General features: G+C 42.8%; 2 protein-coding genes across 2 annotated transcripts in view; one reads left to right on the top strand and one right to left on the bottom strand.

Moving 5' to 3' along the window:
- LOC109884008 (hippocalcin-like protein 1) overlaps positions 1-14,979 on the top strand; it is a 19,645-nt gene extending 4,666 nt beyond the window's left edge. The window contains exons 2-4 of the mRNA XM_020475999.2: positions 3,510-4,101; positions 7,458-7,563; positions 13,535-14,979. Coding sequence (XP_020331588.1) covers positions 3,724-4,101; positions 7,458-7,563; positions 13,535-13,626 — 576 coding nt within the window. The 5' untranslated portion in view covers positions 3,510-3,723 and the 3' untranslated portion in view covers positions 13,627-14,979. The remainder of the gene's footprint in view (positions 1-3,509; positions 4,102-7,457; positions 7,564-13,534) is intronic.
- On the bottom strand, positions 14,890-25,651 carry LOC109884007 (protein disulfide-isomerase A6). Its single transcript, XM_020475998.2, has 12 exons — positions 25,515-25,651; positions 24,867-25,008; positions 24,251-24,308; positions 23,778-23,904; positions 23,379-23,485; positions 22,070-22,318; positions 21,675-21,815; positions 17,352-17,436; positions 17,115-17,187; positions 16,715-16,873; positions 16,333-16,429; positions 14,890-15,938 (listed from the first exon to the last, which is right to left on the bottom strand). Exons 1-12 carry the CDS (start codon positions 25,561-25,563, stop codon positions 15,867-15,869), a joined length of 1,359 nt encoding a protein of 452 aa, XP_020331587.1. The 5' UTR covers positions 25,564-25,651; the 3' UTR covers positions 14,890-15,866.

Raw genomic sequence — 25,651 nt, 5'->3', positions numbered from 1 at the left:
GCAAGTGGAACTTTAGGGGAGTCAGAGGTGGGACAGGGCAAGGACTCCCAGTTGGCCTTAGGGGAAACACATGCCGTGTGAGTGTGTGGAATCTGGAAGCTGTGTGAAACATTCTCATTAGCTAGTGGAAAAAGTGGAACCATAACAGCCATAGTTATTGGGGAAGAGTTGAGAGGGATGGGGGCAGGGCGGCTTCTTCAGACTACAGTAAGTGGCAGAGCCAGACCGACAAGGGAAAGACTGTTGCAGTGTAACTGAGGGGATAAGCAGATGTTTTCTGTGTCCCAAATGGCACCCTATTCTCTATGTAGTGCACTCCTTTTGACCATGGCCCATCGGGCTGAGGAAGGAATCTAGGCTCATTAGGGATAACCTGTTTCACAATCTCAAAACAAAGGCCTAATGGATTTCATTGGCGGTCATATGTGAATTTAGTAAGGCCTGTTCTTTTCCCCCTAACATACATAAAGTGTGGTTCTATCCGCAAATAAAAACACACACTAACCAAAAAAAACATTGAATTGAGTGGAAAAGTATAATCTTACCTCAGATAGCGCAACAAACTGTCTGCACGAACTGGAGTCCTACTGAATTTAGATAAGAGAACATTGAATAGAATAAGGCTATGTCTAACAGAACAAAAATACAGATAGAACCTTATAGTCCCAAGTTCTCTAACAAAGACGGGGATGCAAACAAACCGCATTGGACTGATGTCGCACTAAACTTGACTTAAGGCAATTTCTCGTGGTAAAAGCTGTTGATGTCTGCTCAAGCTTGAATTATTTGTTAAGGGCAGTGCCATTTTGCGCATTACGGTTTGTTTGAATTCTGGCCAAATACTTTCTATACACAAGAAAACAGGGCTGGATTGCTATCCCAACTGCTGTTCGCTATACTGAATACTTCATTGGAATTGCCAATATTAGGCTAAGGCTCCAGCTATGAAAACATGTCACGGATCCCTCCGGAACTTTCATCACACACACCTGTCCCCTATTCCCACTGATTAGTATTTGTATATATGTGCCCTTTGGTTTCCATTGGGGGTCGATTATTGCTATAATGTCCGTTGGTGAGTGTGTGTATTGTGCTTTCGTGCCCTTGTGGATTGCGCAGATGATTACGGGTCTCGTCCCGTGTGTTAATCATCGAGCACGTGTATTATTTATTCAAGGAACTTGTCGCTCTTTTGTTTTGGGTTTCTACCCTGTGTTTTTGTTACGTGTTTGTTTGGTCTTCGTCCCCTTGCCTTTACATGGCACACCATAATTTGGGTACAGTAAAAAAAAAATATTACTCATTCCTGCGCCTGTCTCCCATTGCTTTTTACAAACCTATGCCTATCAACCTTGCGGTTATCTTTTGTCCTGCACTGTGTGTGAACCTGCATTGTTATCAAGCAAATCTCCATCTTTGAAAATACTACATGCTATTTTTGCAATAGAAATGGAATGCGTTATCATACAACTGTATAATAAGTGTATAACTCCATGGGCATCTTTTGGAGTGTAGGCTACTAAGTGTTCTTCTACACAACTTTAAAATTAGAACAACAAACCAGCCACCAGGGATATCCCCCACTTTTTCGATGTTCTGTGGGTTTGTGTGCAGGGAGAGAATAAATAGCAACGCCCGTGTTTATGTCTGTCCAGGCCCTGCCACCACAGTGAGATTTAGTGGAAAACTGTCCATGTGACCATGCGACCCAGTCCAGGGGAGGTGCTGCCAGTTGCATCCTGGTCCTGTTATGCTCTGGGCTAGGGGGTGTGGTCGGGTTCTGGATGGGCGTGTGCTCGTGTGCTCGTGCTCGTGTGTGTGTGTGTGTGTGTGTGTGTGCGCGTTTGTGGCTGTGTGTGGTGTCTCATTCCCAGCTGTGCACTCCTGAAAGCCTGGCAAACCAAGCTAAGGGTGGTGTTGGTGTGTCAGAGGGAGTGTAGGCTACTCCCAGTCCGCTTTCCCCCTTAGAGCTCTCATCTTGCATTGTAATTGCAACTCAGACCGAGGAAACTGCAGGAAATTACATTAAAGATTTTGGAGTGTGAACACAACTCTTTCTAGAAAGCTCTTGGAGCACAGCCAGACACAAACGAACAATTAGTTGCTGTTCTCCTTTGTCCTCCGGTCTCTGATATAATCTGTCCTGGGCCAATAATCTCAGAAAGGAGAGAGAGAGAAAAAAAGGCAAACAGAGAGAGAGAGAAAGAGAGGTAAAGCAAGAACAGGGTCACGTGACCGTTTCTCTCTCTGGCCAATAAAAGCTTTATGGGTAAAGCGGAGGGAGTGGAATTGTTATGTGACGTGTCATTAAATGTGTGCCATGTGCATGCATGATGGTTTTTCCACCTATGTGTTACTTTTCCAGTAACATTTCATACACATACAGCTGAAAACGCATGCCTGTGTGTGTGACTGTCTCCCATGTGGCATCCTAACCTAGGTGCCTGTGTGTGTGACTGTCTCCCATGTGACATCCTAACCTAGGTGCCTGTGTGTGTGACTGTCTCCCATGTGGCATCCTAACCTAGGTGCCTGTGTGTGTGACTGTCTCCCATGTGGCATCCTAACCTAGGTGCCTGTGTGTGTGACTGTCTCCCATGTGGCATCCTAACCTAGGTGCCTGTGTGTGTGACTGTCTCCCATGTGGCATCCTAACCTAGGTGCCTGTGTGTGTGACTGTCTCCCATGTGGCATCCTAACCTAGGTGCCTGTGTGTGTGACTGTCTCCCATGTGGCATCCTAACCTAGGTGCCTGTGTGTGTGACTGTCTCCCATGTGGCATCCTAACCTAGGTGCCTGTGTGTGTGACTGTCTCCCATGTGGCATCCTAACCTAGGTGCCTGTGTGTGTGACTGTCTCCCATGTGGCATCCTAACCTAGGTACCTGTGTGTGTGACTGTCTCCCATGTGGCATCCTAACCTAGGTGCCTGTGTGTGTGACTGTCTCCCATGTGGCATCCTAACCTAGGTGCCTGTGTGTGTGACTGTCTCCCATGTGGCATCCTAACCTAGGTGCCTGGATTTTCTAATGGTTACCTGAGTTCTGAAGTAACAACCTTAGCTTCATGTGGCATCCTAACCTAGGTGCCTTAGCTTCTTGTGCCGTGCTGACCTTTTGAGGCAACAGACTGAGTTATTGAAGCCTAGAATGATCCCGGACACTCTCCCTCCACCACTTGGCGAAGGGTCAATAAATACATTCTCACATTGCGAGGGGATGTAAATGGTGTCCATGGAGACCAGGCCTCACCCTCCCATGTGGCACTCAGAACATCTCAGTTGTCATCTTATCAGTATCACTCTGCCGCTGCTCATAGGCTGTTTAAAGCCTCTACAGTCAAACATAATAACCATAATTCAATATGAATCAACATTGGGCTATTTGAGGTGGTTCTTCTACCTCTCGAGTTACAGTATAATGCAACATCCAGATGCGGTTTGGATTAAACCAATTTATCACTTGAGTGTTTCACTTGATGTTCCTAATAAGAGTGTTCAATCTCCCGTAGGAACAGAGGAAGAGGACGCAGATTGAGCAGCCAGCAAGCCAGCCAGCAGACAGACATCGTAAGGAAAGCAGAAGGGGACCTACAGTCCTGCGTGGTGGAGATAAGGTTCCAAGACTAATAGCAGAGCTGACTGTGAGAGGCTCCACATTTCATTCCACCTTCCTTTAACCAGAAAAGGGCCTTGAGGTTTGAAACCCCGTTCCAGTGGGCCGTCATGGGGAAACAGAACAGCAAACTGCGGCCTGAAGTGCTGAATGACCTGCGCGAAAATACAGAGTTTTCCGACCATGAGCTCCAGGAGTGGTACCGAGGCTTCCTCAAAGACTGCCCAACGGGCCACCTGACAGTCGATGAGTTCAAGAAGATCTACGCCAACTTCTTCCCGTATGGCGACGCTTCCAAGTTTGCTGAGCACGTCTTCCGGACGTTCGACACCAACGGCGATGCCACCATCGACTTCCGGGAATTCATCATCGCGCTGAGTGTCACATCGCGCGGCGGCCTGGAGCAGAAGCTGCGCTGGGCCTTCAGCATGTATGACCTGGATGGGAATGGCTACATCAGCCGGGCTGAGATGCTGGAGATCGTACAGGTGAGTTGAGATGAGAATGAGTTGGTTCCGGTGGTTCAATGGATTAGAAACTGAGCATGCTGCAGGTATCATTAAGGGTTCGATTCCTGCATGGACCACATACTATGAATATGTTCACTGTGGATAGCTTACAGTTTTATAAGTTGCTTGGGATAAAAGTGTTTGCTAACTTCCTGTGGTGGATTTTACAGGTGGATTTAGTCAGAACACCCAGAACACACCATGTTTTCTGCTCACTTCAGCGTCTTCTTTTTTACTTGTCTTTGTGTTTAATCTAATGAATGATACGTTCTTTATTACTCACGTCCATGATATCGTAAACATATTTTCACCATGGACATTGGCTGCAACTCATTCTATTTTTGTTTCCCTTAATCATGGTCACAATTTAGCAATTAAACACTGGAGTGATGGATGTGCAGAAGATGAATGTGCAAGTAGAGATAGTGGGGTGCAAAGGAGAGAAAAAAAATAACAATATGGGGATGAGGTAGTTGTATGGGCTATTTACAGATGAGTTTGTACAGGTGCAATGATCTCTGAGCTGCTCTGACAGCTGATGCTTAAAGTTAGTGTGGGAGATATGAGTCTCCAGCTTCAGTGATTTTTGTAATTCGTTCCAGTCATTGGCAGCACGGAACTGGAAGGTGGCCAAACGAGGATTTGGCTTTGGGGGTGATCAGTGAAATATACTTGCTGGAGCGCGTGCTACGGGTGTGTTCTGCTATGGTGACCAGTGAGCTGCGATGCGGCGGGGCTTTACCTAGCAAATATTTATAGATGATCTGGAGCCAGTGGGTTTGGCGACGAATATGAAGCGAGGGCCAGCCAACGAGAGCATACAGGTCGCAGTGGTGGGTAGTATATGGGGCTTGGTGACAAAATGGATGGCACTGTGATAGACTGCATCTTATTTGCTGAGTAGAGTGTTGAGGCTATCACCAAAGTCAAGGATTGGTAGGATGGTCAGTTTTACGAGAGTATGTTTGGCAGCATGAGTGAAGGATGCTTTGTTGCGAAATATGAGGCCGATTCTAGATTTAATTTTGGATTGGAGATCCTTAATGTGAGTCTGGAAGGAGAGTTTACAGTCTAACCAGATGACTAGGTATTTGTAATTGTCCACATATTCTAAGTCAGAACCTTCCAGAGTAGTGATGCTGGACGGGCGGGCAGGTGCAGGGCAGCGATCGGTTGAAGAGCATGCATTTAGTTTTACTTGCATTTAAGAGCAGTTGGAGGCCACAGAAGGAGAGTTGTATGGCATTGAAGCTCGTCTGGAGTTTAGTTAACACAGTGTCCAAACAAGGGCCAGAAGTAAACAGAATGGTATCGTCTGCGTAGAGGTGGATCAGAGAATCACCAGCAGTAAGAGCGACATCCTTGATGTATACAGAGATAAGAGTTGGCCCGAGAATTGAACCCCGTGGCACCCCCATAGAGACTGCTAGAGGTCTGGACAACAGGCCCTCCGATTTGAGTGTGGCTGAGGTGCACCCATGACCAGCTCGGAAACCAGATTGCATAGCGGAGAAGGTACGGTGGGATTCGAAATGGTCAGTGATCTGTTTGTTAACTTGGCTTTCGAAGACCTTAGAAAGGCAGGGTAGGATAGATATAGGTCTGTCACAGTTTGGGTCCAGAGTGTCTCCATCTTTGAAGAGGGGGATGACCAGCAGCTTTCCAATCTTTGGGGATCTCAGACGATACGAAAGAGGTTGAACAGGCTAGTAATATCAAATCAAATCAAATGTATTTATATAGCCCTTCGTCATCAGCTGATATCTCAAAGTGCTGTACAGAAACCCAGCCTAAAACCCCAAACAGCAAGCAATGCAGGTGTAGAAGCATAATAGGGGTTGCAACAATTGCGGCGGATAATTTTAGAAAGAGAGGGTCCAGATTGTTTAGCCCAGCTGATTTGTAGGGGTACAGATTTTGTAGCTCTTTCAGAACATCAGCTATCTGGATTTGAGTGAAGGAGAAATGGGGAGGCTTGGGGAAGTTGCTGTGAGGGGTGCAGGGCTGTTGACCAGGGTACCGGTAGCCAGGTGGAAAGCATGACCAGCTGTAGAAAAATACTTATTGAAATTCTCAATTATGGTGGATTTATCGGTGGTGACAGTGTTTCCTAGCCTCAGCTCTTATTCTCCATGGACTTTACAGTGTCCCAGAACTTTTTGGAGATTGTGCTACAGGATGCAAATTTCTGTTTAAAAAAAAATATACACTGCCTATGTATATTGGTTCCTAACTTCCCTGAAATGTTGCGGGGGCTATTCGATGCTAATGCAGTACGCCACAGGATGTTTTTGTGCTGGTCAAGGGCAGTCAGGTCTGGAGTGAACCAAGGGCTATATCTGTTCCCGGTTCTACATTTTTTGAACGGGGCATGCTTATTTAAGATGGTGAGGAAAGCACTTTTAAAGAATAACCAGGCATCCTCTACTGACGGAATGAGGTTAATATCCTTCCAGGATACCCGGGCCAGGTTGATTAGAAAGGCCTGCTCGCTGAAGTGTTTTAGGGAGCGTTTGACAGTGATGAGGGGTGGTCGTTGGACCACAGACCCATTACAGAAGCACGCAATGAGGCAGTGATCGCTGAGATCTTGGTTAAAGACAGCAGAGGTGTATTTGGAGGGCAGGGTGGTCAGGATGATATCTATGAGGGTGCCCTTGTTTACGGATTTGCGGTTGTATCTGGTAGGTTCATTGATTATTTGTGTGAGATTGAGGGCATCTAGTTTAGATTGTAGGGCGGGCTGGGTGTTAAGCATGTCCCAGTTTAGGTCACCTAGCAGTACGAGCTCTGGAGATAGATGGGGGGAAATCAATTAATATATGGTGTCCAGGGCACAGCTGAGGGCAGAAGGTGGTCTATAACAAGCGGCAACGGTGAGAGACTTGTTTCTGGAAATGTGGATTTTTATAAGTAGAAGATCGAATTGTTTGGGCACAGACCTGGATAGTATGACAGAACTCTGCAGGCTATTTCTGTAGTAGATTGCAACTCCGCCCCCTTTGGCAGTTCTATCTTGTCAGAAAATGTTATAGTTAGTGATGGAAATTCAGTTCCTGTCTCATTGGTGTTAGGCTCAAACCTTGTTTTTTTATAAAGCCAGAGAACCGTGATTAATTTTCCATGTGGTAACCTGACTGCATAGGTAACTAGTAGAATACTTCCATTCTGACAGAGAATATTGTATTATTTGTTAAAGGCACTATTTGGAAGTTACTTTCTTGTTTAATGGTCATTAGTGATAGACTGTATACACATTCAAGAATGTTGTTTCTAAAACCTTATGAGCTTTGTGCAACTCTCTTACCCAAGGTCAATTGTTCTTCCTTCTGCAGGCGATTTACAAGATGGTGTCCTCAGTGATGAAGATGCCAGAAGATGAGTCGACACCGGAGAAACGGACAGATAAGATCTTCAGACAGATGGATGTAGACAATGATGGTGAGTCTTGTTTGTTTTTAAACCTCTAATTCAACTTTTTATAGAGACATAAGAATTTACATTCCAGCTTGGTAATAACCAGGTAAGAACTATATAATTACCACTAGTAGTTACCATGTTGTTTCAACCAATCCTCTTTCCTGACATCCCAACCAGCCAATGGTTGTTACCTGGAAACAGAGATGGTAGTTCTATGTAATAACGAAGAACAGTGCTGGAAAATGCAACATTACCTGTTTCTCTTTAGTACTACCGTTTTATCCCTTTAAATATCCCAACCAGCCCATGGTTGTTACCTGGAAATAGTTAAACCATTATATCCCTTCCCCATAACAAACATAACTTAGCAGTTATATATGTCATTGTAAAATGACACACAATTGCTATGACATGACAAACAAAGCACAGTTTACAACCAGGGCCTGGTTTCCCAAAATAATCTTATAGTTAACGGTGAACTATAATGATAACGATGAACTTATAGTTAACGATGAACTTAATATGCTTTTAGGAAACCGGGCCCTTGGAATGCAGAGTTGGATGATCGTTCAAAACGAGGTTTCCCAGTTTGAGCTTGTTTTATTTATTATTATTTATTTTAAACAGTGTCGCTAGAACACGTTTATGTATATTTCAGGAATCCTTTCCTAATGTTGTGATTTTAGCGAATTAGAGGTTATGTAAGGGATAATCAACAAGGGGCTATGCATTCTCTGGAAAATAATGAACAACGTGGAAAGAAGGGTGTAGCGCCTCGTGGAACTTACCTTCCACAGAGCTGCATTATTTTCCAGAGAACATCTAGAGGCCCGAGTTGATTATCTTTCATATCAGGCTATAATTTAACACATTTCCCACTAGAAATGTGTTCATTTGCAGGTAGAAATGTGTTCAACATCCACTGAAGTAGCTAGCAAGTTTACTTGATTGCAACAGTAGCTAGTTGCTGTAACGACGGGTGAGTGAAATGAGTGAGGAGTCAGATGCAGAGAGCGAAATGAACGGAAAACGCTTTAATGTCCTTCAAATCGTAACAGGTCCAAAACCAACCCAAAACCTAGACACACACTGGACAGCGAAAAACCCAAAACCAAAACACGATACATCACCAAACGTAACAACCAACAAGCCCGCACAAACACCAGCGGGCAAAACAAACTTAAATAACACCCATCCCAAAACCCCAACAAGGAACAGGTGAAAACAATTAGACAAAAACAAACGAAAAGGAAAAAGGGATCGGTGGCAGCTAATAGACCGGCGACGACAACCGCCGAGCGCCACCCGAGCAGGAAGGGAGCCACCTATTCGTGACAGTTGCCTTGTTAACCAAACAACGACTTGCTAGTTTAGCTAATTAAACCATCAGTCTTAGCTTGGTAATATGAAAATTTAATTCAGCTATGCCAATAATGTTTTCAATTCGACTTTTGCTTTCAAAAGCAGCTTAAACGTAAAACATGTAAGAACTATAGCCATTGACAAATTGGAGTAATCAAGGTGACAGACAGTGACACATTCAATACCACCTTGCACACTCTTGCCTGCATGTAGGGTGTAATCATTACAACAGTTGCAAACGAGAGTTTCTATTGGACAAATTAAAGTTTATCCCCATTTCATTCTGTTTTCTTCCATTTAAGAAATGTTTTTCAACAGAATTGGTGGAATGAATACACCCCTGATCATACGCAAACACACTTTTCAAGGCAGCCACATACAACAGCATGATCACTTTTCTTGTTCTATAATTCCTTCTTGCATCTACATGCTCTGCTCCTCTCACCTTTTCTCTTTGCTTGTGGATTTCAGTGCACAACACATCAGTTGTCTGTGACCAGGCAAAAAAAATATTCCAAGCAAAACCTATCATAACCGCTAAACACTTCACACAGCCATATTTAGCTAACGTCATAGTCAACATAGCTACTAGAGATAGCACGTTAGTAAACCCACTATAATCATGCTGTATGTGTTACACACCTCGGATGTGGTCAGCAAATAATAAACATGAATTAACAGAATAAAATTATGAGACAGAGAAACGGTAGTGGTATTCAATAGTAGGCCTTCTCCAAGATTTATTAAAATATTGTTCTCTCTTTAAAATATTTTTGTTGTCAAAATCAATTACACATTACAATTGCATTGTAGTATTACGTCGTTACATTCCACATTTCAGTATAAAAAATAAAGATCACAAGTTCAAAAAACTATTGCTATACATCTACACATTCACATATTACCTATCACTAATGTTCAACTCAATATTCCATATAATCTGAGGTTATTCAAGCAGTAGTATTTAGCAGCTAAATATATTTGCATTGTAAAAACCATCAAGAGGCTACATTATTTATTTATATATATATATACAGTGGGGAGAACAAGTATTTGATACACTGACGATTTTGTAGGTTTTCCTACTTACACAGCATGTAGAGGTCTGTAATTTTGTATCATAGGCACACTTAAACTGTGAGAGACGGAATCTAAAACAAAAATCCAGAAAATCACATTGTATGATTTTTAAGTAATTAATTAGCATTTTATTGCATGCCATAAGTATTTGATACATCAGAAAAGCAGAACTTAATATTTGGCACAGAAACCTTTGTTTGCAATTACAGAGATCATTTGTTTCCTGTAGTTCTTGACCAGGTTTGCACACACTGCAGCAGGGATTTTGGCCCACTCCTCCACACAGACCTTCTCCAGATCCTTCAGGTTTCTGGGCTGTTGCTGGGCAATATGGACTTTCAGCTCCATCCAAAGATGTTCTATTGGGTTCAGGTCTGGAGACTGGCTAGGCCACTCCAGGACCTTGAGATGCTTCTTACGGAGCCACTCCTTAGTTGCCCTGGCTGTGTGTTTGGGTCGTTGTCATGCTGGAAGACCCAGCCACGACCCATCTTCAATGCTCTTACTGAGGGAAGGAGGTTGTTGGCCAAGATCTTGCGATACATAGCCCCATCCATCCTCCCATTCAATACGGTGCAGTCGTCCTGTCCCCTTTGCAGAAAAGCATCCCCAAAGAATGATGTTTCCACCCCCATGCTTCACGGTTGGGATGATGTTCTTGGGGTTGTACTCATCCTTCTTCCTCCAAACACAGCGAGTGGAGTTTAAACCAAAAAGCTCTATTTTTGTCTCATCAGACCACATGACCTTCTCCCATTCCTCCTCTGGATCATCCAGATGGTCATTGGCAAACTTCAGACGGGCCTGGACATGCGCTGGCTTGAGCAGGGGGACCTTGCGTGCGCTGCAGGATTTTAATCCATGACGGTGTAGTGTGTTACTAATGGTTTTCTTTGAGACTGTGGTCCCAGCTCTCTTCAGGTCATTGACCAGGTCCTGCCGTGTAGTTCTGGGCTGATCCCTCACCTTCCTCATGATCATTGATGCCCCACGAGGTGAGATCTTGCATGGAGTCCCAGACCGAGGGTGAATGACCGTCATCTTGAACGTCTTCCATTTTCTAATAATTGCGCCAACAGTTGCTGCCTTCTCACCAAGCTGCTTGCCTATTGTCCTGTAGCCCATCCCAGCCTTGTGCAGGTCTACAACTTTATCCCCGATGTCCTTACACAGCTCCCTGGTCTTGGTCATTGTGGAGAGGTTGGAGTCTGTTTGATTGAGTGTGTGGACAGGTGTCTTTTGTACAGGTAACGAGTTCAAACAAGTGCAGTTAATACAGGTAATGAGTGGAGAATAGGAGGGATTCTTAAAGAAAAACTAACAGGTCTGTGAGGGCTGGAATTCTTACCGGTTGGTAGGTGATCAAATACTTATGTCATGCAATAAAATGCAAATTAATTACTTAAAAATCATACAATGTGATTTTTGTTTTAGATTCCGTCTCTCACAGTTGAAGTGTACCTATGATAAAAATTACAGACCTCTACATGCTTTGTATGTAGGAAAACCTGCAAAATCGGCAGTGTTTCAAATCTCCCCACTGTATATAGTGTGTCAATTTTTGAAAAGCTACAAATGACTGGAGGCCTGTGCTAAACAATGCTACAACCATTACCTTCTAAACCTTCTAAGCTAACAGTAGCTGAAACCCACTTGCCTAGAGCTAGCTAGCGTTTAGGAAAGCTACATTTGGTTAGCATAAAGCTAATAATGTCAACTGGGCTTTGTCACACCGTAGCAATTTTGTCTCATTTTACAAGAACATACAGTGCATTTGGAAAGTATTCAGACGCCTTCACTTTTTCCAGTTTTTGTTACGTTACAGCCTTATTCTAAAATTGATTAAACATTTTCCTCAAATCTACACACAACACCCCATAATGACAAAGCGTAAACAGGTTTTTAAAAATGTTTGGAAATGTATTAAAAATAAAAAATAGATAGCTTATTTACATAAATATTCAGACCCTTAGCTATGAGACTCAATGGAGCTCCGGTGCATCCTGTAATTAGGCCACTCAAGGTTTACTAGCTAATTACCTAGTAAATACATAGTTATTACCCGTTATTCCCAAGCTGGAACTTAGTGGCACTGAATTTACAGTGTAAACTTGAGTCCACTTCTCAAAACTTGAGTCCACTTCTCAAAACCCCAAGCCTATACAGTGGGGCAAAAAAGTATTTAGTCAGCCACCAATTGTGCAAGTTCTCCTACTTAAAAAGATGAGAGGCCTGTAATTTTCATCATAGGTACACTTCAACTATGACAGACAAAAGGATTTTTAAAAATCCCCAGAAAATCACATTGTAGGATTTTTTTATTAATTTATTTGCAAATTATGGTGGAAAATAAGCATTTGGTCAATAACAAAAATGTATATCATTACTTTGTTATATACCCTTTGTTGGCAATGACAGAGGTCAAACGTCTTCTGTAAGTCTTCACAACGTTTTCACACACTGTTGCTGGTATTTTGGCCCATTCCTCCATGCAGATCTCCTCTAGAGCAGTGATGTTTTGGGGCTGTTGCTGGGCAACACGGACTTTCAACTCCCTCCAAAGATTTTCTATGGGGTTGAGATCTGGAGACTGACTAGGCCACTCCAGGACCTTGAAATGCTTCTTACGAAGCCACTCCTTCGTTGCCCGGGCGGTGTGTTTGGGATCATTGTCATGCTGAAAGACCCAGCCACGTTTCATCTTCAATGCCCTTGCTGATGGTAGGCTTTGTTACTTTGGTCCCAGCTCTCTGCAGGTCATTCACTAGGTCCCCCCGTGTGGTTCTGGGATATTTGCTCACTGTTCTTGTGATCATTTTGACCCCACGGGGTGAGATCTTGCGTGGAGCCCCAGATCGAGGGAGATTATCAGTGGTCTTGTATGTCTTCCATTTCCGAATAATTGCTCCAACGGTTGATTTCTTCAAACCAAGCTGCTTACCTATTGCAGATGAAGTCTTCCCAGCCTGGTGCAGGTCTACAATTTTGTTTCTGGTGCCCTTTGACAGCTCTTTGGTCTTGGCCATAGTGGAGTTTGGAGTGTGACTGTTAGAGGTTGTGGACAGGTGTCTTTTATACTGATAACAAGTTCAAACAGGTGCCATTAATACAGGTAACGAGTGGAGGACAGAGGAGCTTCTTAAAGAAGTTACAGGTCTGTGAGAGCCAGAAATCTTGCTTGTTTGTAGGTGACCAAATACTTATTTCCCACCATAATTTGCAAATAAATTCATTAAAAATCCTACAATGTGATTTTCTGGATTTTTTCTCTCATTTTGTGTCATAGTTTAAGTGTACCTATGATGAAAATTACAGGCCTCTCTCATCTTTTTAAGTGGGAGAACTTGCACAATTGGTGGCTGACTAAATACTTTTTTGCCCCACTGTACATTTTTTGCCCCACATTGTCTTGAATGGGTATTTCACTTGGGCTCTTATATGACATTTCTGGTGTCCTGGGTCAAAATATTCTGCCTGCTGCTATGCAAAATGAGATTGATGTCCATAGTCTATTGTGTGTTGCTAACTCGGGGTCTCTTCTGGAATGCAGGCAAACTCTCTCTGGAGGAGTTCATCAAAGGTGCCAAGAGTGACCCTTCCATCGTCCGGCTCCTGCAATCTGACCAGGGAACCTCTCGCTAGTTCTGAAGACAAATGGACAACCACACACAGTCCTGAACACAGGAAAGCAGACAGATGGACCCTGTTATCATCCCCCATCCAACACACACAACCACACAAGAAAGAGGTTGAGTTGTCGTTACAATACTCATACCTTCTCCATGTATTATTGTTTACATTAGCAGTAGTTCCCTAGCCTGATCCCAGATCTGTTTGTGCTCCTTGTCAACTCCATGCAAACAGATCTGAGACCAAACTAGCAGTTTCCCATATCCCAATGCAGCGGTCTGAAAAATGCTTCCTACAGCGAATAATGTTTTCCGTTATGAAACATCCCATTCTGCATCCACAGTACCACTGATAGACTCTTACATTTCCTTGCAAATGTTTAAATGCTTAAGGTTTTATTTTTACTTGCCTTACTTCAGTCAAAGTGAAGTGCTTAATAATCTTAATATTTGTACTGAATGTATTACACTTGTATGTATTATGGACGTGTTACGGTAAGAAGAAATCAACCAAAACTAATATTTTGTATATTAACCATCCTGAGTCTTGTAATATTAGCTAGGAACAAGAGTTTTTCACAATGTACAGGTATTTCAAAAAGTAACTTTTTATTGCCCCCAACTGTAAAGGCAGTCCCAGTGTACTAAAACCAGTATCTTTTGCAGTCACTGGTTTGTTTAACTCCAAAGGATAAACTAATTTCCAATAAGGAAACACTGGGGATACGCACCCTGAAGACTACACTGCAAATGTGTGCGTTCCCTTAGCGTTGTTTTTAGCTTGCTCCACCAGAAGCTTCAGAAGAGGGGAAAAAAACATAAGCAACTATCAGTTGTTCACTTCTCAGACACACGTCTTTGTGCTAGAAGTAGACTTGTACTGTAAAGAGATTATGCAACACAAGTCTCGGTGAAATGCTGCTTCTATGGTTTCTGTAGCTAGCGTGTCCTTTACAGGCGACTAAAGTCCGAAAAACATATGCAACCTTTGCAGTCTAGTTTCAGGGTTAGAGATTCACTACGGCCATGGCTGTGAATGACCTCTATCCCTGTGGAGTTAAACAAACCAGTATCTGCAAAAGATGACAACATACTGGTTTTAATACACTGGAACTACCAGTAGAGTTCAGGGCCATAAAAATTTATTTTTCAAAATACCTGTGCTACAGCAATGGTACATTGTTAAAGTGAGAAACTTAATTATTTTGTGTTCCTAGCTAAAATTACATTGACAGTGAAGCTGGTCATTTCCCAACACAGAATACACATACATAAATAATGATGAAACAGTATTCTCTTTTTATTTTGTAACAAAAATGTCATTTTGTTTTCACACAATCGAAATAAAGTTTTGTAAGAAAAACAAGAAGTCCCACGGTATTGCCCTTTGTCCTGCACAGACACCAACGTTCTCACCGACAGAATAAAATAAAAATACGAAATCCCCCAAATATATATAGTCACATCAGGCCGGGCATGAAAGTGAAATCGAATACAACCATGTCTGATTAGCTTGACGTCAGAGTGGCGAAACAAGGAAGAGGGGACGGTTGCAGAAAGGAATGTTCCAACTGGACAGCCATATCCAGAAAACCCTCAACTCTTTCCAAAAAGGTAGGGCCTGCATAATTAATGCAGTGACTAATATTCAGCAGGTCTGTGAGGCGGAGTCTTACAGACATCGACAGCTCATAAGAATTTTACCTATCCAGGCGTTGCAATATCTAAGCAGTGGAACTCAGCCGATGTGAGAAGCACAGGTGACTTTCTGATTCAATTCACAGGAGGTTGGTAGCATCTAACTTGGGGAGGACGGGTTCACAGTAATGGTTGGAACGTTAGAAGTCGAATGGTATCCAACTCAAACACATGGTTGTAACGTTACAGCTATTATTATGAGCCAACCTCCCCTCAGCAGCCTCCTGTGGTTCAATTACTTCAGTAATGCATCCTTGCGTCTTTTCAACCTTCTTTGAAGTACTCACAGATCTGAATTTGTTGGACTGATGAAAGTAAACGGGTGGTAAGCTTCCTAACACCTCTCTAATCACTTATAGATCTGTGTTAACCTGAAGGAAACAGAGGGAAGAATGCATTTCTCAACAGGGCCACACTCTCTTAAATGAATTTTATCTTCTGGGGTATTTCAGTAACAGGGTGACCCAGTCTCCAACTTGCTCCACGGGAGAGGAGAGACTGGCCACGCAGAGGTAGACCAGACAGACAAGATGTTGTCAAACCGGAACGCTGGGCTCACAACTCGTCCTTGTCAAAGATGTCGTCTAGGTCCACGTCACTCAGGTCGTAGTCATCCTCCACGGGAAGCTGGGGATAAAAGAGGAGAGAGAGAGAGAGAGGATTGAGGACTGGGCAGGCGAACAATATAACATATTCATTAGAAACCAAACGTATGAAAGCGAACCAAAATTGGGAGGGGTTAACTTTTTTGCACAACTTATTCTGTTCCCAAATATTCCCAATGATGTGCACAAATGAATAGGACCCTGTGGTGTATTCAGTGGGGTGAAACTATTCTCTTGGACATACCATCATATTGGTTCTACACTATCTCTATCTGGATGTTCTGTAACGTTACATCGTCATGAACTGGCCCGAGGCAAGACTTGGGTAAAGCTCAAATCACCTAGTCCAGCCAAAACTGTATTATGGTACGAGGACCTCGGAGGATCACATACACCCTTTGACCATTCCCACTCACCTCTCCGTCTTTGCCGTCCCAGGCTTCGACAGAGTTGATATTAGGCAAAGCTCCGCCCCCGACGGTAGCAGTGGAGCCGCGGCCTACAGACAGATCCCTAAAAAAAAGAAAAGAGAAAAGATTCCTTAGAATGATACTGTACCTGATTAGCTGCTCACCAGGACCCTAATTAACTAAATCAAGTTGGAGCAAAAGCCTTTGTGACCCAGTAGCTCTCCAGGAAGAGGGTTGGGTATGGGCTACATCCCAAATGGCACCTTATTCCCTTTATAGACACTATAGGCACTATTAAAGTAGTGCATTATATAGGGAATAGGGTGCCATTTAGGATGCATCCATGGTCTATACTATACTGTGTAAAACACTAAATGGGCGCCCCTACCTGAGGAATTCGTGAATGCCAGTCTCGCTGAACGAGCCCTTGAGCAGGGCGAACTTCATCTTGCGGGCGTTGATGGCCGCCATGGCAGGGTAGCCGAACCCTCCAATGCCCAGTGACGCCTCCAGCTCCATCTGAACACCAGCCTCAGTCCACAGCCAGCTAGAGAGAGAAGACTTGCATTGCTAATCAAACTAAATGGATGAATTTATACTGGGTTAAATTAATTCATCCACAGTCAGAGATCAAAATCATTCACAGACAGTTGTGTGCGTTTGAGATCAACTGCATTGGCTAATCCACAAATCCTATTGAGTACTAACATAGGATAAAATAACTTGTATATCAGTCGGTCTGCTCAGTCGGTGATGTGTTCAAATGCAGGCTCTTTCTATATACTGACCCCCACATCTTCTTCTTGTACTTCTCTGCCATCTTCATCATCACCTCCAGGTAGCCATTCCTGCCTGCTGCACCTGCAATGAGTCAAGAAGGGGACAGGTCAGTTTTGTACATATCCAGAACGGCAAAAATCAATGAACCGTCATTAGGTACAACGCCACGTGCCATATCAAACAGCCTGAGAATAAAAGCATGAACGTGATCAGGGGACTAACTGAAGAGAGTAGTTCCATCTAACCTGTGTCCAGGATATGGGGCAGCACAGCAATGACACAGAGCTGGTAATCATCGCAGGTCTTCTTCAGGACATCTGCATTAAGGATCTGAGAGTCACACACACACACACATATTCAGAATCTGTCAGAAGAAAAACACACTAAACGTCAAAGTTAGAAGACATCCATTTAAAATATATGTTATTGTTCTAATTAACTTTCAGCCGGAGAGAATAAAACAATAACGGTGTGAACCCACAGTTCAGTACTTTGATGTTCTGGGGGTCACGGTTCGGGTGTGGTACAGCGGAAAAATGAAATTCCAACAGTTATTATAGTTAATTGTAGTTTATTTGGCTAAATTAAAAAGCACCCTATTTCTGGCCCAAGTACAGTTTCTGTGACATCATTCACAAAGTCACCGGCATTGTCTGTTGTGACAGGGGTCATTAAATTGGGCCTCTGTTGAAGTTTAAAAAGTTGGACCCGTTCCGAAATGGACGTCGGGCTTTCCCACCGGAACAAATATGCATTAATACATTTTTCAATATAGAGACCCATTCCGAACAGGCCCGAGGACGACCAGTTCCGTATAGACATGTTGTGTCGTCAACATAGCATTATAAATATTCACTTACCTTTGATGATCTTCATCAGAATGCACTCCCAGGAATCCCAGTTCCACAAAAAAAAAATGATTTGTTTGATAAAGTTCATAATTTATGTCCATATACCTCCTTTTGTTTGTTTGGTAAACAAATCCAAACGCGCGTGCTTTTCCAGCGGAAAGGTCAGACATAAAGTCCAAAAAGTTATATTACTGGTCGTAGAAACATATCAAACTAAGTATAGAATCAATCTTTAGGATGTTTTTAACATAAATCTTCAAAATGTCCCAACCGGAGAATTCCTTTGTCTGTAGAAAAGCAATGGAACACGAGGTAACTTTCACATGACCGCTCATGGCTGCTGGCATACCTCTGACTCATTCCTCTCTCATTCAGCCCCCCTTCACAGTAGAAGCCTGAAACAACATTCTAAAGACTGTTGACATCTAGTGGAAGCCTTAGGAAGTGCAGGATGACCAATATCCCACTATCTTCAATAGGGGCCGTGTTGAAAAACTACAAACCTCAGATTTCCCACTTCCTGGTTGGATTTTTTCTCAGATTTCTGCCTGCCATATGAGTTCTGTTATACTCACAGACATCATTCAAATAGTTTTAGAAACTATCCAATACTACTAATAACATGCATATATTAGCATCTGGGACTGAGTAGCAGGCAGTTTACTCCAGGCACACTTTTCATACAAAAGTGAAAATGCTGCCCCCTATCCCAATGAAGTTAACTAACCTCCAGTCGAGCTTCAATGCCATACAACTCTCTTTCCGTGGCCTCCAACTGCTCTTAAATGCAAGCAAAACTAAATGCATACTCTTCAACCGATCGCTGCCCACACCTACCCACCCATCCAGCATCACTACTCTGAACGGTTCTGACTTAGAATATGTGGACAACTACAAATACCTAAGTGTCTGGTTACACTGTAAACTCTCCTTCCAGACTCACATTAAGCATCTCAAATCCAAATTTAAATCTAGAATCGGCTTCCTATATTGCAACAACGCATCCTTCACTCATGCAGCCAAACACCCTCGTAAAACTGACCATCCTACCGATCCTCGACGATGTAATTTACAAAATAGCCTCCAACACTCTACTCAGCAAATTGGATGCAGTCTATCACAGTGCCATCCGTTTTGTCACCAAAGCCCCACATATTACCCACCACTGCGACCTGTCCGCTCTCGTTGGCTGGCCCTCGTTTCATACTCGTTGCCAAACCCACTGGCTGCAGGTCATCTACAAGTCTCTGCTAGGTAAAGCCCTGCCTTATCTCAGCTCACTGGTCACCATAGCAGCACCCACCCGTTTCACACACTCCAGCAGGTATATCTCACTGGTCACCCCCAATTGCTATATTGTAATTACGTCGCCACCATGGCCTATTTATTGCCCTACCTCCCTTTTCCTACCTCATTTGCACACACTGTATATAGACTTTTTCTACTGTATTATTGACTGTATGTTTGTTTATTCCATGTGTAACTCTGTTGTTGTATGTGTCGAACTGCTTTGCTTTATCTTGGCCAGGATGCAGTTGTAAATGAGAACCTGTTCTCAACTGACCTACCTGGTAAAATAAAGGTGAAAACAATAATTACAAAATGACTGTAGTGGCACTTTGATGACTTGTGATTGGCGACAACAACAAGCTGCATAGGCTATTCTTGTTGAACAGTGGAGAACATACTATTATCTTGTCTACAACTCTGTCCAGCGCCATTGTAATCGACTGTGCAGCCAAAATGTTCCAAAAAGGATGGTAGGGTTAAGGGAAAAAAAATAAAGGACAATTTTTTTTTTTTTATATATAATATTATTGGGAATGATGCAGAAAATGACATTAATGGAAGGCACAATCTGCAATATTAAAGCTGATCTACCCCCTAAAAAATATATGTTCCCAAATATGGAGATTTAAACAATTATGTAGGATCCTCTCCAATTCTGGTCTATCGATCCCACCATCTACTGGTCCCGGTTGCACCTCACAAAAAAATAGTTTGAAATCACCAATTAAGATTATAATTTTGATTACAACGTGCGCATAGGCTGTAGTTGTTTTAACAGAATACCCTACAATGTTTTCAGCTCAGAATTTACTCATGAGGCAATGGCATACAATGCAGCGTAGGCATAGCCTATAGGCCTCGTGATTAGATTTACATACTGAACAATAATATAAATGCAAAGTGTTGATCCCATGTTTCATGAGCTGAAATTAAAGATCCCAGAAATGTTCCACATGCACAAAAAGCACTGTACAAAATGTGCTTACATTCCTGTTAGTGAGAATTTGCCAAGATAAACCATCCACCTGACAGGTGTGGTATATCAAGAAACTGATTAAAAAGCATGATCCTTAGACAGGTGCCGGGGGCTTTACTTGGCTCATCGCACTCTAGCGACTCCTTGTGGTGGGCAGTGCACCTGCAGGCTGACTGGTCGTCAGGTGTTTTCTCAGATACATTGGTGCGGCAGGCTTCCGGGTTAAGGGAGAGAACTTTTTATGGCTGCAGGGGCAGTATTGAGTAGCTTGGATGAAAAGGTGCTCATTGTAAATGGCCAGCTCCTCAGTCTCAGTTGCTAATATATGCATATTATTATTAGTATTGGATAGAAAACACTAAAGTTTCCAAAACTGTCAAAATATTGTCTGTGAGTATAACAGAACTGATATTGCAGGCGAAATCCTGAGAAATATGGCTTCTAATTTTGTGGCTTCTATTTTGAAAACTCCATGTTCCATAGCCTCTGCTGGATTTAAAGGGATATGAACCAGATTCCTTTTCCTATCGCTTCCTCAAGGTGTCAGTCTTCAGACACAGTTTCAGGCTTTTATTTTGTAAAGTGAGCCAGAACGATAACAACGCGTCAAGTGGTCACATGAGTTTTGCTCACGCAACAGAATTTGGACAGCCATTGTTTTCCCCTCTCCTACTGTGAAAGACATTTGCGGTTGATATATTATTGATTATATATTTTAAAAACAACCTGAGGATTGATTCTAAAAAAAGTTTGACATGTTTGTGGACATTATGGAAACTATTTGGAATTTGTCTGCGTTGTCGTGACCGCTCTTTCCTGTGGATTTCTGAACATAACGCGACAAACAAACAGAGGTATTTTGGATATAAAAATAATGTTATGGAACAAAAGGAACATTTGTTGTGTAACTGGGAGTCTGGTGAGTGAAAACATCCGAAGATCAAAGGTAAACGATTAATTTGATTGCTTTTCTAATTTTCTCAACCAAACTTCCTGATGCTAAGTGTACTTAATGTTTTGTAGTGCGATTGATAAATTTACACAAACGCTTGGATTGCTTTCGCTGAAAAGCATAATTTCAAAAGCTGACACGACAGGTGGATTAACAAAAGGCTAAGCTGTGTTTTCCTATATTGCACTTGTGATTTCATGAATATAAATATTTGTATAAATATTTATTGAATGTAGCGCTATGCTATTCAGCGGTTGTTGATGACACTTATCCCGATATCGGGATTGCAGCCATAACAAGTTAAGAAGCGCAGTTTGGCGGGTCATGTTTTTTCAGAGGACGCATGCCACGACCTTCGCCTCTACCGAGCCCATTGGAGAGTTGCAGTGATGAGACAAGATCATAATCACGAAATTGTGGAGGAATGAAAAAAACATATACATTTGTTTTTATGCTCCCCATCAGAATAAATGATCTTATTGTACATGCAGACACGGACCTCGAGCAGCTCCGGAGGAGCTGCATTGTCGGAGAACAGGTCCAGAGCCCCGGCAATGATGTCACCTCGGGTCCTCCCCCCCTGGTAGTCCTCAGGCTCCTCCCCCTTCTTGAAGATCTTAATGGTGGGAAATCCACGGATCTGCAGATATGGAGAGAGAAACAGGACAAACCTCAGTCCATAGCCACGTTCAGTTGGCAAACTGGGTGGAACATTGCCGATAGAGATGTCATGAATAGGCGAACGTGATTCCTTAATTTCTAGATCTTTCGTTCCATCTAAACTTTCTGCTGTTGTGTACAGATGAACAGACAGTGGTGCACGGCTCATCAGTGGTGAGGCTACACTGATAGTATCTGACTGGTGTGATGTTTTGGTGGGTGTTTTCTGCTCACCCCATAGCGGCTGGCCAGACCTTGGTGCACGGTGGCATCCACTGCTCCAAGGTGGACCTTGTCCTTGGTCTGCTCCTTGACGGCCGAGGCTGCAGCCGCCCACTCAGGCTCCAGGCTCTTGCAGTGGCCACACCAGGGGGCAAAGAACTCCACTAGCCACACTTCACCACTGTTCAAAACCAGCCGGTCAAAGTTGTCGTCGGTCAGCTCCACAACATCTTTCTTACTGCCGCCGCCACCACCACCACTCTAGAGAAAGACAACCACGAAGATACGTTAACTTAGACGCACTGCTTACACTCTGCTCAAAATATACAGTGCCTTCCGTAATTATTGGGACAGGGACACGTTGTTGTTGTTTTGGCTCTGTACTCCAGCACTTTGGATTTCAACTGACACAATGACTGAGGTTAAGGTGCAGACTGTCAGCTTTAATTTGAGTGTATTTTCATCCATATACAGGTGAATCATTTAGAAATTACAGGACTTTTTGTACATAATCCCCCAATTTTAGGGGAACAAAAGAATTGGGACAAATTCAAATATGTGTATTAAAGTAGTCAAAATTGAATTATTTGGTCCCATATTCCTAGCACGCAACAATTACATCAAGCTTGTGACTGACTCTACAATCTCGTTAAATGCATTTGCTGTTTGTTTTGGTTGTGTTTAGAAACATCCATTCTTATTTACAATAATAGTGACTCCAAAATGACACATTATTTACCATTCCTTTCTTGGGCACAAAAAAGTGTGTAGAGTCACAAGCTTGCTGTAATCATTGCGTGCTAGGAATATGGGACCAAATACCAAAATCGGACTACTACAATACAGATAAGTGAATTTGTCTCAATACTTTTGGTCCCCTAAAAACAATGGGGGGGGACGGTGGGGGGGGCAGTGCTGTAATTTCTATACGTTCATCCGATATGGATGAAAATACCCTCAAATTAAAGCTGACATTCTGCACTTCACCCTCATAGTCATTGTATCATTTCAAATATGAAGTGCAGAGCCAAAACAACAAATGTATCACTGCCCAAATAATTACAGAGGGCACTGTATGTTTCAACAAAAAGAGACTAGACATGATTCTTAAAACCCACACTGTCATTTTAAAATTCTTTCAACAGATGGCTAAATGTTGTAGGACACTGGAGTCATGTGCAATAGGGTACAACGTAGCAAAACATTTTGTAACGGAAAAAAACAATCTGTTATTATTGGACGAGATCAGATAGTACCTCCCCATTTCTAAACATTTTCATCCTACTTAACCTGACCCAGCCTAGGTGTAAGTAGTAGTTACCTGTCTACTGTAGTCAGAGCCACCCGACCTGCCACTCATCCTGTCCTTCACCAGAGTTTGAAGAGCATTCAGGGCCCCGTCCACAATCGCCTGGCTATTGCGCCCACCTGAGGGAGGGAGAAAGATTATTAACACCAGTTTCCTAAACGCCCCACAGTTTGAAAACCACTACACTAGACACCAAAATAAAAACGAAAATAGGGATGATAAACTGAACTTGTTTTTGTTTTCCATTGCGAAACTTTTTGCTATGGGTGTGCACTAATGAATACAAACCCAGGGTTGTGTTCATTAGGCACAAAAAGGAAGAAAATGGGACTGAAACAGGGAGGGACTACCTGAACCAATAAGAAATGCAGATGTATTTTTTTATTTTTATTGAAAAGCTATTAGACGTACCTTGGTAATCGTCGGGCTTGTTCTTATTGGCACCAAAGATCTTGATGGTGGGGAAGCCTCTGACACTGTACTGGCCACCCAGGGAGTTGTGCTGGTCGGCGTCCACCGCACCGACCTTAACGATCCCCTGAGGGAAGAGAAAAAAGCAAGAGGTTACTGTCATTGGTATAGCTCATAGAGTGCTAGTGAGTTCCATTTGTTTTGTACTCAAAACTAGAAAGATATACACCCAGGCCATAGCAATCTCACAAAGTTGTCATGAAAAGGTACACTCCCGCTTATTGTGAATTCAGTTATAGTGATCAAATTGTCCTGCACAGCTGTGATCACTGTATGTGGAATGCAGTGTAGTAATGTGCAGTCTGTCTCTAGTGACATAGCACTGTAATAAAACATCTTAAGTTGATCTCATTTTGGTGTAATTAAACCAAAAGACAGTGTCATAACACGGCAATAACAAATGTGCCATTTACCTTCAAGGCTGTAGCTGTTTTCTTCCAGTCAGCAGTCAGACTCTGGCAGTGGCCACACCTGTGGAGAGAAACAGTTAGGTCTGAGGCCCCAGACTACACACAGCCTCATATAAAATCGACAAAGTGAAATCTACACAAATCCCATGCAAAGACTTTCATAACAATCGGAGGGATGGTGAGTAATTCTGGTTTTGCATAGACCTGCAACAGATGTTTGTTGAGACAGGATGCGTGCAGTGGCTTCAAGATCATGTCAAAGGGAATATGGGTTGACTAATATATCAACTTCTTTATCATTGTCATAATTGACCCCTATAAACTGGGGGGTATTCAGTGAGGTGCCGTGATCAAAAAGCTGCAGAAATGTAATTGACACAATTCCCTATTCTGCCTGACAGACAATGTAATCCATTCTACACCAGACATTTATATCTAAACATTTTCTAATGTTACACCCTCCTGAATGCGCCCCAGGTCTACAGTTTTGGTTGTCCCTACTTGACAGGATATTGGGATAAGGAGATTACGTACAACACTAACTACTGCTTGGTGACAATTTCACTCTCGAGCAAGTTCTCAGTATTTCATTGGGCCCAGGGAAGACTTGACCACTCACCATGGTGCGTAAAATTCGATGAGCCATAGGCTGTCGCTCTGAAGAACCTCCCGGTTGAAGTTGGAGGGGTTGAGTTCAACCACATCATCGCTAGCAGAGTAGAAGCCTTGGACCATAAAGACCAGGGAACACCCCAACAGAGCTGTTGGGAAATAGGAAGGAGCTGAATGTGAGATGCGTCTGTTCACATTGTCATATTGCATACATAAGCAAACTAACACAACAGCACAATTCCATTGTCTACAGTTCAGCAGAAAAAAAGCTAATATCTATCTATCTATCTATCTATCTATCTATCTAGCTAGCTAGTTAGCATAGGTAGCTAGCGCTACAAAAGTTGGCACATCAAGCCAAACTGCAAATAACTATTTAACTAGTTTGTAAGCTTACAATACAGGAGCTGTTTGAGCCGTCATCGGGTATTCATTTTGCTGGTCGTCTTTTAAGCCATCCTGTAGCTGTCATTACTGTTAGTTCGTTTACAAGGCCACGAACATTCATATGGTTAGCTACAGTGAAGCAAACTGTAACCTGATTCAATAGCTAGCTAAAGTAAGCAATCTTGCACACATCGTATTATGGCCACCATGATATTAACCTAGTTATAATACAAAAACATCCGAACACAAGCTGTTTAGACTTTCTTACCAAGTAAAAGTCTCATGGTTCTCTTTGCACCTCTCCAATTTCTTGTCATGCGCAGCGCTAGAAGAGAGGGCGACAAAATCTTACCGTGGCCCACACTGATTGGTTCTCCGCTGGCTGTGCCGCTCCCCGTCCAATCT

This window comes from Oncorhynchus kisutch, linkage group LG21 (assembly GCF_002021735.2).
Source record: "Oncorhynchus kisutch isolate 150728-3 linkage group LG21, Okis_V2, whole genome shotgun sequence".
In the NCBI taxonomy this organism is placed as follows: domain Eukaryota; kingdom Metazoa; phylum Chordata; class Actinopteri; order Salmoniformes; family Salmonidae; genus Oncorhynchus; species Oncorhynchus kisutch.
This window is presented reverse-complemented; position numbering and strand designations above follow the sequence as displayed.